The 17,393-nt window shown below is 35.5% G+C and overlaps 3 protein-coding genes and 1 pseudogene across 3 annotated transcripts in view; 2 read left to right on the top strand and 2 right to left on the bottom strand.

Moving 5' to 3' along the window:
* The window catches only part of LOC145501088 (uncharacterized), a 461,598-nt gene that overhangs the window by 76,753 nt on the left and 367,452 nt on the right, over window positions 1-17,393 (bottom strand). The gene's annotated exons all lie outside the window — the stretch shown is intronic.
* LOC145501025 (uncharacterized) lies at window positions 6,919-8,121 on the top strand. The gene has a single exon (XM_081480589.1). It carries the CDS (start codon window positions 6,919-6,921, stop codon window positions 8,119-8,121), a length of 1,203 nt encoding a protein of 400 aa, XP_081336715.1.
* On the top strand, window positions 8,842-9,651 carry LOC145501086 (uncharacterized). Its single transcript, XM_081480644.1, has one exon. It carries the CDS (start codon window positions 8,842-8,844, stop codon window positions 9,649-9,651), a length of 810 nt encoding a protein of 269 aa, XP_081336770.1.
* On the bottom strand, window positions 10,121-12,105 carry LOC145501019 (uncharacterized protein KIAA1958-like; annotated as a pseudogene).

Genomic DNA, 17,393 nt, shown 5'->3' with positions numbered 1-17,393 from the left:
AGCTGTGAGGTATTCAATTCAGTGAAGCGAATCACAGTGATTACAAATTCTTGTTGTGCTACAAGTCACGCTGGATGGAATATTCAAATGAGAGCTGATAGTATTGTCTGCGAGCAATAACCATGTGTTTCTGTTGATGCTCAGAACAATGATAAACAAAACTGGAAGCTTTTTTCCTAGAAGCGATTTTCTAGGAAAAAGTGAAATTACAGTATGCAAATTTGAAGTGTGTTTTGCTTGCCGAATTGATTGATAAAATAAATAAACCAGGAATAAAGTGACTGCGATAAGATAGGCATAGAAAGCGAAACCTTCAACTTTGAAAAAGATTCACTCTTTGTTTTAGTCTTACAATTATCTGAAAGGTACATAAAAGACAGCAAAGTAATAATATTAAGTAAACAACAAACGAAATGTTCGAAGTGAAACGAAGTGTTCGAACGATCCAGCGTAATAAATATTATAACTTCTGCCGCTGTTTGTTGACATTGTTTCGTGGCATTTGCAACTGCTGTACGTTGTTTCCTAAGCTATGGCTCAATGGTTACGGCAAAAGGAAAGACAGAGGGATTGGTTCTGACAATGTAAACTGGGACGGCTTACTATAAAACGGACCGAGCCGTTCTATAAAACGGACTAAGACTTTCTATAAAACGGAAGAAGTTTGCTGTTAAACGGATAGTTCTTCCATTTAAATGGATTGCCCTCCCGTTTAAACGGATTGTCCTTCCGTTTAAACGGATAATGGTCTTTTAAAAACGTTTTGCCAATTTTATCAAACGGATCAAAAAACGGATTAAACGCTTCTAGAAACCGTTTAAACGCTTTTGGAAACCGTTTTAACGGATACTAAACGGGTAGAAAACGCTTTCAAACCGTTAAACGGATATCCGTTAGGGTACGTTTTCCCAAATCAGGTCACATATACTGATATTATCATGATATATCAAAATATCAAGCCCCTCCACACTTAGTCACATCCAGGCCAACATTTGATATGATGATATCGGTTTCGACATTTTGATATTATCATGATACTCTGATATTATCGTGGTATATCAAAATATCAAGCCCCTCCACACTTAGTCACATCCAGGCCAACATTTGATATGATGATATGGGTTTCGACATTTTGATATTATCATGATACTCTGATATTATCATGATATATCAAAATATCAAGCCCCTCCACACTTAGTCACATCCAGGCCAACATTTGATATTATGATATAGGTTTCGACATTTTGATATTATGATATACTGATATTATCATGATATATCAAAATATCAAGCCCCTCCACACTTAGTCACATCCAGGCCAACATATGATATGATGATATTGGTATCAACATTTTGATATTATCGTGATATTCTGATATTATCATGATATATCAAAATATCAAGCCCCCACACACGTAGTCACATCACGGCCAACATATGATATTATGATATCAGTATTGACATTTTGATATTATCGTGATATTCTGATTATATCATCATATATCAACCAATCTTGTTATTTTGATATTAGCATGATATGTCATGCCATTTAGCAGTGGGAATATCAAAATATCATAACCCCTTATCAAAAATGATATATCATGATATTATCACTAAAAACTGCTAGAAATATATGACAATAAATTTGATATATCAAAAGTGATAGCAATGCTTGATATAATGATATTCTGCAATATCGCACCTCGCTCCCTTATGGATGACGGAAAAGAAGAAAAGAAATGTAAAGGAATCAGTAAAGCTGTAGTTAAAAAGACAATCAGTTTCAATGACTATCGAGATTGTCTATTCAATAAAGTAAATCAAATAAGAGAGATGAATGTAATCAGAAACCATCATTGTGAGATGTATGCTGAAACTGTGAATAAAATCGCACCCTCAGCAAACGATGATAAAAGAATAATAAGAAAAGATGGTATCCGTACTTTTGCTTATGGGCATTACTTAGCATCATCTGAAGTTTGTGAATCAAAAAGAGAATCAGACTCTGACCAATCAGTGTCACTCAAGTCTGTATCACTGGAGAGACTATCACCAAGTAGCTTTTTAACGTAAGGTCTCATCTATTAATATTAGACTGTCTCCCTTACGTTTTTTTTAATACACTTTTTGGTGGTAATTCTGTATCTTCAGGAACGACTTGTAGCTCCTCTCTTACAAAACTACGTTTAGTTCCATCGAGTAGGAAATTAAGTATAGGTTGACTGGAGGAGAGGACACTTCGGGATAAATTATAAATCTCTAGACCCCAGATTGGATCAGTTGCTCGTCGTCGTTCACCACCCTCATCTTCACCAGGGTTAAGTAGATATCTCACTGTTACATTAGGTGGTAACTTAACTTCATCCAATCCTACAGGTCTCTTATATTCAGGCCTACTAATATCTACTTCCTTCAATTCTAAAGCTTTATCAGGCTCTTTACCAGTGATTTTAATTGGAGTGGAATTAAGTGTTTTTATAATTGCAGGCAATCGCTTTACCCAAACCCTTGATCGATCATCTGTTATCATTTCTTGTGTATATTGATGGCTAAATTTCTGTTTGCCCTCTCTACAAAAGCTTGAGCTCTATGGTTTCCAGCTTCACTCTGTCTAATAGTAACATTATGCTTTTGAAATGTAACATCACCCATAAACTCTCGTCCAGGATCAACAATTATCGTTTCTGGCCACTTTAGCTTTCGAGAATAAATATTGCTGAAAGCTTTTGCTACTTCATCTGAACTTTTAGAGGTTAATGGTTCTGCATCTCTATATCTACTTGCAATATCAATGACTACCAAAGCATACTCAAAAGTCTTTCTCCCAACTTTATCATGAGGAAGAAAAAGCAAGTCTGCTTGATGTATCTTGTTTGGTCGTTCCACAATCCAATGTGGTCTCAGTATATATTTTGGTGGAGGTAAATAAATCTGCCATAAGGCTTGCCGTTGCAACCAGTCTTTTGCATCCTGTCTAGATACATTAGCCTTTTCTGCTAATTTTGCAATTGCAGAATATCCTTTCCAATAACCCTCAGTACTGTAATATATTTTCGATAGTTAAAAATTACTCATGATACTTATTTTAAAAACATTTTTATTTATAATATATATGTCACTAACAGTTTCAGAAAAGTTAGATGCAAACCGACTTCCCAAAAAGCCTTTTGGTCTGAAATCAAAACAGATAATTAATCGGATAACCCTCAATCCATCATCTGCCAATCCAGGAGAAAAACTATATATTGATATTCCAAAGCTTTCCGAAAATGTAGTTCTTGTACCAGGAACAATTAAGTTAGTTTTTAATCTTACAGAATCAGGTCATGCAAACAATAAATTTGTTAATAATGTTGGAAGAGCTTTAGTTAGATCCATGAAAGTAATTTTTGGTGGGGAAGTACTACAAGATACCCAACATTATGATCTCATCAAGCTTTACGAGGATTATTATCGAAATAAAGAAGAACATGATGACTTATTAAGTCAAGGTGTCACTGGTGAAAATATGAGAAAACTTCAAGTAAATGCAGGTGATAAATCTACTTCAAATGCATCAGAAGTAGCACTGACTGCAGTCCATAACAATAAATACAGTATTCCACTTGATCATCCAATCCTAAAAGATCATGGTGTCTTATACTTAAAAGCACTAACAGATACCTCGAGATTTGAGTTGACTTTAGCCCCAGTTGGTGATGTCGTAGAATATAGTTCAAATACCCCAGAAGCTAATTATAAAATTACCAATCTTGAATTAGAATATGGTAGTATTCATAGTGAATATCTTGCTGGAGAAGCAGCTGCAAGTTATCAAGTGGGTAGGGGATTTTTCTATGAAAACATTATACTTCACAAAGAGTTTATAATTTCAAAACCAAATGATTCGGTTATAAATGAAAGTATTAACATTCCTAGAAGGTCAATGACTGGAATCCTCTGCTTATTCACTGAAGATTACAATGCTGGAGCTCGAGATCCAGAAAAGTTTGTAAACCCAAACATCACTTCAGGTGATATTACGCTTGATGGAATGCCAAACCAGCTATACTCAAAAGAAATGGTCTCTACTGGCCTATGGGAATCAATGAAGAGGCGATTACCTGGAGAATCCTACCGAAATGCAAAAGAAGTTAATTTCTATACGAATGATAAATTTGCTTTATGGATTGATCTTAGAAGTCATTTTGATAATGATATCCATGGTTCAGGGTTTTTTTCAAATGACACACATGATGGGGTAAAGTTACTAATCAAAAGAAACACTGGAGGAAGTGGTAATATGACTTGTTACATGTTTGTAGTTGCTGATGCACTAATGGAATTACTTGGGTCACGTTTAAAGTCTATTTTATATTAATATATATATGGAAAGTCTTCAAGAAAAAATTCCATTTCATTGTATAATTACTGGTCCAACAAATTGTGGTAAAACTCATTACCTTATCCAGATTATTCGTGAATATTTCCGTTATGTCTTTGATTATATTGTCTTGATCTGTCCAACTTATAAGGATAACAAAACCTATCGTAATTTTGCAAAGGGAGATAAGAGATTTATTGTATTGTCTCCTTCAGCATCAAACAAAGAAGAAATAAATGATCTGTTAAAGGACTGTGTAACTTATTTTTCAGAAACCAATAGTTTATTTATTTTAGATGATTGTGCAGTATCAGAAGATTTAAAAAAGAGAACAAATCAGTTTATTGATTTAGCTTATTCAGGAAGACATAAAGGAATATCCGTATGGGTCTTAACTCAACAATTAACATCAATAGCAAAACCATTCAGAGAAAATGTTTCTCTTGTAGTAGCTTTTCATAACCCCTCATTTAAATCAACTACAGCTTTGTTTGATGGTTATGGTGGTGATTTAGATGCAGATACTCTAAAAACAATATTAAATTATTGAAATCTTATAAATACTCTTACATTGTTTTTCTTTTAAGATATCCTTATAATATCTATTTAGAAATTCCTGGACATATATAGTATATGACAGAATTAGAAAAATTATTAGAAGAGGATACAGAAGTCAAAGAAGAAGTAGGTGATGTCAGTGCTGAATGTGAATCATTAGCAATTTTAGCTACACTTGGAACCACAAAAGATTACTTAGGTAAGAATATGACTTTAGCCGATGTTCACCGTCTCTCTAAAGAGGATGTAAGGAATTACTACAAGATCTATCAAATGGCTAATGGGCAGCAACTTTACAATACTTTAGTCCGAGGATCTTTAGGAATCATTAGTAAAGTAATAAGTCATGTCATACCACTAGATAGTCCTGAATCTTTAGCTAATGATCTTCAAGAAGATAAATTAGTACAACGTGAGCTTTCTTCATTTGCTGGATACCTTGTATTGAAAGGAGGAAGATTGGTTGCACTTGCTAGTGGACTCTTACAAGTAGCTAAGCATGTTGACTTAAATAAAATACAGAAAGAGAGTAATGAAAAAGAAGTGGAGAGCAATCAGAACCCAGAGACTCTAGAGACTAATTAAGCAGTATTGGCCAATTAGTTAAGCAGTTATTAAAATTATACTTAAAAATTATTTTAATAACTATTTATATAATGAGTGAGGAAAAAGTAGAAGAAAAAGAAGTAGAACAAACCACTAAAGTACCTACAGTACCTGCAGTACCCAAAGAAGGTTGCTGCAGGAAAAAAGCTTGCAGAATACAATAAGAAGGCAAAAGAGGCACTTCAGAGAGAGAAGGAGAGAGAAGCTGAAATTGAGAGAGAAAGTGAAAAAGAGGAAAGTCGAAGTTGGCTTCCAGAATTATCATTTACAACTGTCGTTGCAATAGTTGGTATAGGAGTAGGATTGACAAATCTTTACTTTAGATTCAAACCACCAAAAGTAGACACACCTCCACCTCAAAATAGAGTAGTAGAGAAAAATGAGGTGAGAGAAAATGAACCAAAATCAAGAATACCAGTAAGAGTAGGAATGATTTAATACTTTAAAAAGTTTATACTATATTATTATAATGTCAGACAACAAACTTGTGAAAAAAGTGACTGATTCAGCAGCATTAATGGGATTAGCTGCAGGAGTTGGTTATCTTGGAAAAAAAGCCTTGAAAGAAAACTTCCTTAGTGATCCCTCTTCCAATGTAATGAATTATGTAAAGTGAACTACAGTATTAGCAGGTAGCATTACACTAAAAGATTACTTAGAAGATAAAAAAGTATTACCAAGTAGTATACAATGGCATTGATTGCAATAATGATTGGAGGAGCAATCCTTAATTCAACCACTTTTGTAGGTGGATCCTGTCTTGCTAAATATTTAAGTGGAGATAAGACTGATGAAGAGCGTATCAGACACGATAAAGCACTTGAAAAATACCAAAAAGATTATCAAAAATATATGGAGGCTCGACAAAAGTTTGAAGAATGGAAAGAAGAAAATATGCGTAAAGGTGAAATTGCAGAACAAAATTTAGTCAATACTGATGAAGCACTAAAGTTATATAATCAGACTCATACACCTATTCCACTTAATAGACCAAATTTTTCAGATAATTATAGGCCAAGTAGTAATCAAAAAATGGGTGAAATGGCTTGTGTAGATGGTGGAATGTTAGCCATTGGTTATCTTGCAAGCAAATTTATTTAAGTTAAAAATTATTATCTAACAATAATTAAATGGCTGATTTTGGTGAGGACACTCCTTTAATGGGAAATGATGATGATAGAGATGATGATGATGATGATGATACAAGTTTTTCAAATCCTAAATTTAAAAAATTTAGAAAATTTGGGAACCCTTTTTTCACTCCTGGTACAGTACCTAAACAAAATGATTTTGAACTAACAGAAATGACTAGTACATCAAAAAGACGTGGAGGGGCATCTAATACAGCAGAGACTTCTTACATTGATAATCCAGAATCAAAGCTAAATACAATGCTTAATAAACAAGATGAAGCTTGGTCTAAAATCCAAAGTAAATTTCCGAATGCAAGCTCTGATGTTTTCACTGCAACTGTTGATGAGTATGATCAAGTTATAATTAAGTTGAAGAGAAAAGGTGCAAGGGAACATATTTTGATTGGATCAAATGGTAAAGTTAATCGCAGCAATTTACCCCCAACAATAACAAAAGCTCTTCGTCCTACTACTGAGGAAATTTATGAAGAGAATGAAAAGCGAAGGGTAGAATTGATTGATAAAGCAAAAGAATTTGAAAAGAAAGATGCAGATTTAAAAAGAAAGGAGGAAGAAGTAAGAAGAAGAAAGGATATGGATATGGATATAACTGAAAAAAATAGTGCATTGAATGATCTTCGTAGAAAAAGAGCTTATGCACAAAGTATGAAAGAGAATTATGAAAAGCAAGCTACAAATCTTCAAGAACAGAATGATGTATTAGAAGGAATGTCACTTAGGGATAGGGTTGAGGCTATTTTTAGAAAGTATGGTTTTACTGCCTTTGCGGTATTATCTGCAGTTGGTGTCACGTTTGGTGTCATCTTATCTAATTTAAAAAGTGGTTTATCAACCTCAGGAAAGGGAGTAGGAAATGGATTAAAGGCTATCGGAAAGAAGCTAGGTGAAATATTACCAGGTTTGATTGGTGCCATAGCTAGTTTTATATTTAAGACAGCAGGTGAAGTTATTTCTTTTCTTGGTAAAAATGCCTGGTTATTAGTTGTCACTGTAGTTGTATATGCAGTTGAACAATTTAAAAGCAAAAATAAAAAAAAAATGATATATATGGACGAATATAACAGAGTCTATCCACCAGAGGATCAACCTCAAAACTTCAGACTACAACATGCCTCCAATTATTTATCAGATATGGAAAAAGAACTAGGATCTCGTGAAGAGACTTTCCAAAAATGTAAGAAATTATTTAAAAACCTAATCAAGATAAGTGCCTCTTCAGGTACCTCATCTGTAATATTATCTGGATCTGGGACTGGTACAGCACTTACAGGGGTAGGATTACCAGTTGGTACCTCTCTTGCAGCATTAGCGGCTATTTGTGGTATTTTGAGTGTCTCAGCTGGGGTTTCATTAAAAAAAGTTTATGTTAAAGTTGCAAAGCATGAGAAGATAGTTACCCTTTGTCGAGTTAAAATTGCCGCTGTTAAAGGTATTGTCTGAAAAGCTTTAGAAGATGGTAAGATAAGTCATGAAGAATTTCTATCAGTTAAGAGTGAAGTAGAAAAATATCATGAGATTAAGAAATCAATTAAGACTAGAAGAAAGCCCTCTTCGGAAGTAGAAAATGGAAATGCAGAAGAGATGAAGAGACAAATTGTAGAAGAGATGGATCAACTAAAAGGATTGTTTTCAAAATTGAGTTAAATTGTTTCATAACAAAAAGCGAGGATAATATAGATGAAAGACCACCTCCATACAATCCCTCATATTAAAAACATTTTATTAGTGTATAGTATTAATAAAATGAGTTTATGGGATAAATTTCGTGCACAGTTTCCAAATGCTAACCTTAGTAAATTTATGGTTGTAAAATACCCTGACTATTCAGAAGTAGTCCATAAAGAGTCTGATGGAACTAGAGACTTAAACGATTAAAAGGGTAATTTACTTCAAAGTAACTATTATTCAGATCAGATGAAAAAGGATTTAGGTATTGCAGGTTTTCCTTTGGAATTAACATTAAACCCACAACCAAACTTCTCAATTACTGCTGTTGAATTCAGTGAAAATCCACACTCATTAGGAGATAGGTTGGTCTCTCATGATATTTATATTACACCGAGTGATGAATTCAACATTAAGTTTCGTGATATCTTCTCTAATAATATCATTTGTCATACGAATGGAAAAGAATCACATAGCTGGTTAAATTGACCAAATATGTCTTATTGGCCACAGCAACTTAATTTTGCAGTTTGGTGTGCAACAACTGGTTGTGGAATAAGTATCCGTTCTCTAATTGATTCTGAACTAAAATTACCACCACAAGTACGGTCTTTTCTCTGGTTTCATGTTTATTTCACAGTTAGATGTATCTTCTTTGAGATGGGTGGAATTCAAGGTCCAGTTCCATTACCTGATGATCCGGTTTTTGATATGATAAAAAATGCCTATGACATCTCTTCTTACAAGCGTATTTGTAATGAATTCAAAATAGGTTCAAATTCTGACTTTAAAGAAGGTAGTAATGACGGCTTAGGTGATGTTTATGTTTGGGCAAGTGGAGTGGGTCCTGTTAAAACTGATTATAAATATCCTGATTGGAATAAATTCAGTGATGAAGGTGGAAAAGCAATAGATGGTAATCTAATTCAATATATTGATAATTCTCTATCATCAAAGCAATATGAATATTTTGTCACACCGGTCTCTTATGGATTAACAAGTGCAGGTCAAGCAAGAATAAATCAATCAATTGAAGCCTTTGTTTATTGTATTCTAGGTTCACAAGTCAATGAAAGATCAAGCATGATTGGAAGTTCCGGTTCAGCTAAAGAAGTCAGACATGAATTTTTAATCCTAATTGAAGATGCAATAGCACAACCAGACATTAGCAAGTCAGTTCAAAGATTTCAGCTTGTAATTCAGGAAGCAAAAGTAAAACTTGATTTAACAATAAGTCCTGGTACTTGGTTAATGCCTTCTAGAATGGTAATTAATACTGAAAGCACAGTTGGATATAACAATTAACTCAGAAAAGCTAATCTATCCATGAAATTAGGTGTAAATTCTGATGTAAACATTGAACCGAAGCCGGTTGGCATTAAACATAATTTAGGTATGAGTAAAGTACAATTACCGCATACCTTAAATCCTGAAAAGCCATCTACACCAGTTAAATCAAAACCTGTAGCCAAACCTGTAACTAAACCTACTACATTATTTAAAGATACTGGAAAGGATAATGATGGTTTCGAAAGCAAACATGAACTGAATTTAGCATTAATTATTATATGTGTAGGTGGTTTAGCGTACTATATATTTCACAAATAAAAATTAACTTTTTTTTTCCTATGCATCGGAAACATTCTCTCACTAAAAAAAAATTTGTCTTTTTGGTAAATGATTTTGATTTCTTTGATATTATTTTTGAAAAAACTAAGAGGTGCACCAGAATACATCAACTTATTATATTCTTGTGTTAAATCATAGAGATTGGTATAGGAAATAGCACGGTTTCTAGGGGTATTTGGGATAAATACCGCGAGTGATATTTCAAAATTCACCAAAATATCACGAGCCGCCACAGCGAGTGATATTTGGGGAGTTTTGAAATATCACGAGCCGGTATTTATCCCAAATACCCCGAAGAAACCGTGCTATTTTTTGTTTATACTACAAGGCAAAGAAATTTTGCATTTCATATAACACACATATTTTTATTTAGTCACGCGCAGTTGAATGGCTTTACAATGACATGTGATTAAACATGTGATCGCTTAAACATCACATATGGTCACACATCACACAACTGGATGAAACTGTACTCAAATGTCTGTAAATCTCAGTTCTAAAGAGTGAAAGTTTTTAATAGGCTCATCAATCAAAGTTTAACAATCATCTGCAATCAATTCTGCCTGTGGAACACTGCACCTCGGCTCGGGAAACTTCTGGCTAAGCTGGTAGTTGATGGTCACTTGACAGCCGTGGAAATTGTTGATTGTAGTCAACTGCTCTTCATTCATCATCAGCGTGTTTTCCACATCAGAGGAAAGGCCAACATTCTGAAGAGGATGGCGTTGGTTGGACGTGCTTGCCTGACCGTCAGAGCTTAAGATTGAGTTCATTCTCGTCGCCTTCCTCGTAGTCGGCTAAAGAGCGCTCGTTTGTATGGCCAGTGACGCCAATAATTGCGGAGCAAGGTTGGTTGGCAGCTTTGAGTTTCTTCACCAGCGTTTTGCGTGCACTGTGGTTTGTGAGCCGTTTACCTTCAATCTCGCCCTGAAGAGCCATAGATTTCATGAAGGAATTAATGCTGTGGATCCCCATTCTCTGTCGCTTATACCACACTTGAGACTTAGGGCGCTCAATCACCGCGAGGTAAAATGGCCCACTGTTTTTCATTTCCTCAGGTCTGTGTGACAGGAACGTCTTTAGAAGCTTGACTGGACATCTTGGCCCACCAGTTGCAAACATTTTCGGCTGAACCACTCTTCTTTTTTTGCGAAGGCCGCCCTGATGCGTTTTTGTGGGATTTTCTTCGTACGTGATGTACTCGACGCCATTGTCGTCTTTGGTGAATGAAAAATCTTTGACATACATGTCATGGTGTTCCTGACAGCCTCGTAATCCAAAATGCTGCGTCAAAAGAAACCACATTGTGGTTATTAGGGACTTTGGAGACTGGCTGCCAAGGAGCCCTTTGGACCACAACAGCTCTTCATCTTCAGTGGTTAGTGCTTTTGATGCACGGGGATGTTTGCCATAGCCCTGTTCACGGAGGAAGCGAGCTTTCCCTTCGAGTACTTTGCGACTGTTGACAAACTCTCTGTCCTTGGCAATAGAAATGCTGCTGCCTGCTTCCTTTAAATGACGGTCCAGGGACGCTATCATTACCTGCAAACTGTCTGGCTCGTAGTCTGAACCATCCTTCTTTCTCACCTCAGCGAAAAACTTCTGAAGCATCTCGTCAAGTTCCTTGGCTTCGTGGCTTACAATATCTGGACTGTATCCTTTTTCTTCAGCCCATGTGGTCCAAACAGTAACCCAGGTCTTAGTGCTTTTCTTTGTGTTTGAATTTTCTGCACTTTCCTTAAATTGTTGTAGTTCTTTCGCGTCATAATCGGGAAATCTATCCGCCATTGTTTTAAATTTAGAAACAATAATTTTTCAGTTACCATGGAAACTGGCTGTAATTTTTACATGTAAGTATTTCAAATTTGGCTTAAATACTACTGGTCTTAGCCAATCACATTTCAGAAATTTCTCAGCCTGTAGTATAAATTAAAAAATACGTAATTTGTCATTTCTAAGAATGACCTAATCTTCTTTCCTGTGATTTCTTTCAACCTCTTCAGAACTTGGCCTTTTAATGTAGAGAAGTAAACAATTCGCTCTCTTGCATCAGACTCTGATTTCTCAAGGTAACACAATGTCTCAAGGCAATAATCTTCATTATCCATTCTCAACTTTTCTGTTACATCTGTCTAAGAGTGATACTAATTACATAACGATTAGTCGAACATTCTTTCATTGAGTCTTCTGTTGATGAATAGTACACTTTTTCATAAGGCTCACCTTTTACATCAAATTTAGCTAAAAGGTCTGATCTTTTTCCGTTTAAAAAGTTTTTATTTATATCTATTAAGTCACAATGGATGAAGTAAGCACTTTCATACTTCATCTTCTCAATTACGGTTTTTTCCCCTAAAGTTGGTGATACATCATTTGGATTAAGATTAAACAAAGAGAACAATCTTCTCTCAACTGTAATATCATCAGAGCCTTTTTTTCTGATTATCATCTGTCCTTCTGGAGTATTTATTTCAGTTTCTAATTCATTAAATAAGCTAGATAAAGTATCTGCTAAAGCTTTTAAATTACAGTGACCTGGTTTGATATCATTTTTAATTAGACTTGGTTTTGGATTATTAAGACTCAATCTTCCCACTTTAAGAACCGATCCTGTCTTTTCAAGATTATACCAACTATTATATAAGCTGCAAGATACGATTTTTATGTAATTTACTTTCCGGATAGGCTTTTCAAAGTAGACAGTTTCTTCGTTCTTATTTGTAAAGATAGTTAAGAATACCATTTATGAGTAATAACGAAGAGGCAAGATTTGCTGTTACTCCGAGTTTCGTGCTTACGCACTCATCAGACAGTATTTAATGATAAGCATTCCTATCAACTAGATATATATACACGGTATTAAACAATAGGCTAATTGCTGGACTAGTTGCATTACAATAAGTGATAGTTATACTGGAAAACAATAGGTGTGAAGACAGAAATTACGGGGACGAGTATAAACTGCGTGGGTGCAGTACAATATAAAGAAAGTGTCAAGCGTTCTTCAAGTAGAATTTGTTCTCGTGCCGGCATTTAGAAATAAGTTCTGATCTTTTGTTTAGTAGATTGTCGTTGCTATGTTTGATAATCATTAGTTTTTCTGTGAGGCAGAGGTCGCATCATTTGGAAATGTTGTTGTAGGGTCTTGCACAGCTAATAATTGACCATTTGATGTTGAAGTCTTGTTTTTTGTCGTGTAGTTGCCAGATGTATTTAGAAAGCTCGGTGCTGTTGATGTGTTTTCTGTGCTTAAATGTGGATTTGTGCTGCGAGAATCTCTGTTTGAATGTTCCTTCTGTCAGTCCAATGTAGTTCTTGGTTGTGTTGTTAGTTGTAACTTGTGCGTTGTAGATTACACTGGAAGTCAGGCATTTGTTGTCTAGCGGGCATTGGTCTTTTTTGCGGCAGTTGCATTGCTCTCCGGTGATTGCGTTGGCGTTGTTGTCGGCGTTTGTTATTTTCATGTTGTGTTTGTTGATTACTGTTTTCATGTTGTCCATGCAACTGTAGCTGACTTTGACATTGTTTTTGTTGAAGAGGCTGTGGTATTTATGTTGGTTCGGAAAGTGCTTAGATATGAGCTTCAGGAATGTTCTACCGATGTTTGTCTTTACGTTTTTACTAAATGGAGGGTTGTACCATATAATGTTTCTTTGTCTGTTGCGTCGGGGGCGTGTTGGTTGATTGTCTTCGTTGTAAATTAGTGTTTCAGAGTATCCGCTGGCTTTCAAAGCAGTTTCGTAGATTGGTTTGGCCTTGTTGAATTCGTGTTCGTTGCATGGGTTGGCGGAAATACGGCGATTGGTGGATGCTGGAAGTTGCTTTATTATGTTAGGTGGGTGGTTAGACTTTGTGTTGATGTACTGCGGCTCGTCGTTAGGCTTTCTGTACGGGCAGTAGGTACCTTTTGTAAGATCGAAGGTGACGTCCAGGTAGTTAACAATTTTCATGTTAGTCTGTATGGTAATGTTAAGTCCATATGTCTTGAAGCGTCTTGTTATGTCCTTCCTTGTACGGTCTGCTTGAGGTCCGGAGATGTTTTTGAAGATGGCAAGTCCGTCGTCTCTGTAAAGCCTGATGTTGTCTATCCCGTATATGTTACACAGGTCGTCGAGAATGAATAAGCCTACGAGCTCGCATACTTCGGCTCCGTCGAAGCTGCCCATAGTAACGTCAAAAGAACTGTTGTTTTTCTTGATCCAGGCGGTGTTACTGTCAAAGAGAAGGGATTTTCTTGAATGCATAATAATATCGATGTCGCGGTCCGTAATGGAAGTGAATTGTTTGGCGAAGTTGATTGCGTCTGTAAGAAGTTTCTCAGTAATGGAAGGGTAGAAGTTCTCAATGTCAAATACGGCGAAGGTATGTTGATCTTTGTGTTGTATAGAGGAGAACCAGTTGATGACGGATGATGAGTTTTTCCATTGGTTAAGGCCAGTCTTCTGTCTCACAGTCGTGTTAATGTTCGCGAGGATTTCTTTACTGATACGTCCAATCTCACTTTTTGCAGGGTTAATGAGTCTACATGTAGGTTTGTTCTGGAAGTTGTCTTTATGGTCTTTGAGTGTTATAAAAGCCTGTCGTTCAGCCATGCGTTCCGCGCGGTCGTCAATGTTCAGATTAGTAGCAATGACTTGAGCTTCTTTGTTAATAGCAGTAATCGTATTAGAATTTGCTTTCTTGTACGTTGATGTGATATTGTCCTTGAGAAGCTTGTCGTGCGAAGCTTTGTCTACTTCGTAGTAGTTGGTTGTTTTGTCAGCGGGTATGAATGTTTTTGTGGAGTTGTTTATTTTCCTAATGTCTTGTTGTAGATGGTCTTGGAAGTCATCTCGTATTTGCCTGAATTCAATGTTCTTGATCATTTCGTACACGTCAGTTTCAAAGTTGTTTAGGTCTTCGTTATCTTTGCAAATGAAATTACTTAAACGTTGCAAAACGTTAAGTTATTAAAGGGTCTTACATCTGATGAAACTAAAACTTCACAAGGATTGGTAATTTCTTATTTTGGAAATTGATGACGTCACATGAAAACCGGCAATTGGTAAATAAATGGAGATGTTTAAAACCATGGTGAAAAAGTATTCGAGTCAGCGCTAGCGCTACACTTTCAATACGTAGACTCCACAGCTGACATCATCATTCTGTAAGGGGTGAGGAATGGCCAAGTCAGTCCAGTAATGTCCCTCAAGCTGGCTCCTTTTAGTTAGGACATCCCTTGCAAGGAAGTTGTGAAATTAATACAGAGCGTAATGAATGTGAAAAGGTCCAGCTTGCCAGTTAGATTGGAAATTGACACAAAAGTATTTAGGGTGCAGGTTACTTTCACAAGTGATGGTATATTTCATACGAAACTATGTTAAAGAATTCTGGGCTTCTTCTCCCTGCCAGATCCACGTGGGAAATTGTACAGTTTTCCATGTCTATGACCTAAGAAAGCAAGAAATTGAGAGTTGTTATCCTGTCTACAACTTTAATCAGTAAAATGTAATGAGATAAATTCCTTAACAAAATTTTATTTGAAATGAAATAATGGAAAGAATTTGGGGCTCCCGTGTCAAAGAAGTAAGTTGATATGCTTGTCATCTCTTTTAGAGGTCTAAATAACGGATTGTAATAAATTGTCCCTTTGGATTTTTGAGATGAGTCAAACGCAAATACATTTATCAAGATATCGCTTAAGGTTTGACGTGAGGGAATAACAAGTGCTCTTATTGTTATTGTCGTCTAGGCATTTCGACATCACTGTTATGATTTAGGTCACCGTAGCTCATATAGTTGTTGGTCTATTTTGAAATTGTGCCTGTTAGGGATCAAATAAGGTTTGATTCAAACCCAAAACCATAGCCTCTGTTCGGAGTGTAATCCCCGTCTTTTTTAGATGGAAGGCCCTGGTTATACGATAAATTGTTAATGTCCATGGTTCTTTAGTAAAACTGAAAGTGATGAGCAAGTTTGAGAAAAGCCGATGAGGTTCAGTTTGTCTAAGGTGACTATTATCAGTGCCAGTTATGTTTAGGTTAAGTATCTGAGCCCGTAGTACCTCATAATTATACCTACGCCTAGTATCCATTGATATCGCTGGGCAGCCTGACAGGGGAACACAAATTTCTTGTATGCCGAAATGTCAAGCTGAAACCAAATGCAATAAGCAGACATTGGAAAAAAGTACATCGGTTGATAAATAACTATGACAGTTTCTTCTTTGTTACCTGATGGATAGTTAAGCTTGAACATAGAATAACACAACAGTCTTACTGTAAAATGACCAACATTTAGACGCCCTTTAAATTTCCTTCTATTTCCATTTCAAATTTTAAACGAACCCTTGTGTAGTTGTGAGCCCTATGTATACAAATTTTCCAAAAATATAATTCTGCAGGTTCAAAGTGGTATGAATGTAATGTGTATGTCAGCTACTTACCATTTTGTGCCAAGGCTTCCCTTGGTTAGTTCTTTCAAAGAAAAAACTATTCGCAGTGATAACGAACTTGCACTGCAATTGTTAGAGAGCCCTTAAACTACTTTTAATTAAAATTGCTACTCACGATTTGACACAACATTGACCGTAACAGTCATTTGATACTTACATTTTTGTTAACCCATTTTTCTAATACTGCCACATAGGCATTGATAACCTGTTATATTAAAAAAGACTTTTTTTTTAAACTTATGACATAACAATACATTACAATACATTACAATACATAACTTACTTAGAAGTCATTATAGGAGTACAAAAAAAACAAAAGTGAGAACTTACGAAAAAAAAAGAGATAAAAGTACAAGAAGAAATAAGTACGAGAAAGAAAATAAGACGGAGAACAGGTTCCTTTTTCTAAACTAATACAGTTAATATCTACAATGGCCAGTAATGTGGCTCCTTTTTTTTGGTTTTGTTGTTATATCCATTTTTGATATTCTATTTATTGTTAAGCGTTACAACTTTATCTGTTTCTTAGATTTGTGCTTCTCTATTTGAAGTTTACTTGCAAGGATGGCCATGAAAGCTTCCCAGTAGTACTCTTCTTCTTTTCTAGAGGCAGTGTAAATATAGTGTTTTGCAATAATCAAACAGAGGTTTAAACCAAGTCGATGAGAGAAGTCATTAGTAACACATTATTTTATCCTGTTTTCATCAAGAGTCATTGGCTCAGAGTTTTTGGAAATCCACCAGTTAGTAAACTGAGACCAAAAGCTCTTAACTTTCAGACAGGTTGCAAAAAGGTGGGTTAGTGTTTGTCTTTCAGAGCATAGGTGACATTTATCAGATTCTTTAAGTGCATCTCTAAAAAGTGTTGCGTTTGTTGGCAGAATGTGATGAATAATTTTAAATTGAAAGATGGCAAGTCTGGTGTCCTTGGTGACTTTGAAAGGAAGGCTATAAATGAGTTGTATTGTTTTCTCATTCAGATTAA

The sequence above is a fragment of the Orbicella franksi genome, chromosome 10 (genome assembly GCF_964199315.1).
Source record: "Orbicella franksi chromosome 10, jaOrbFran1.1, whole genome shotgun sequence".
Classification (NCBI taxonomy): domain Eukaryota; kingdom Metazoa; phylum Cnidaria; class Anthozoa; order Scleractinia; family Merulinidae; genus Orbicella; species Orbicella franksi.
This window is presented reverse-complemented; position numbering and strand designations above follow the sequence as displayed.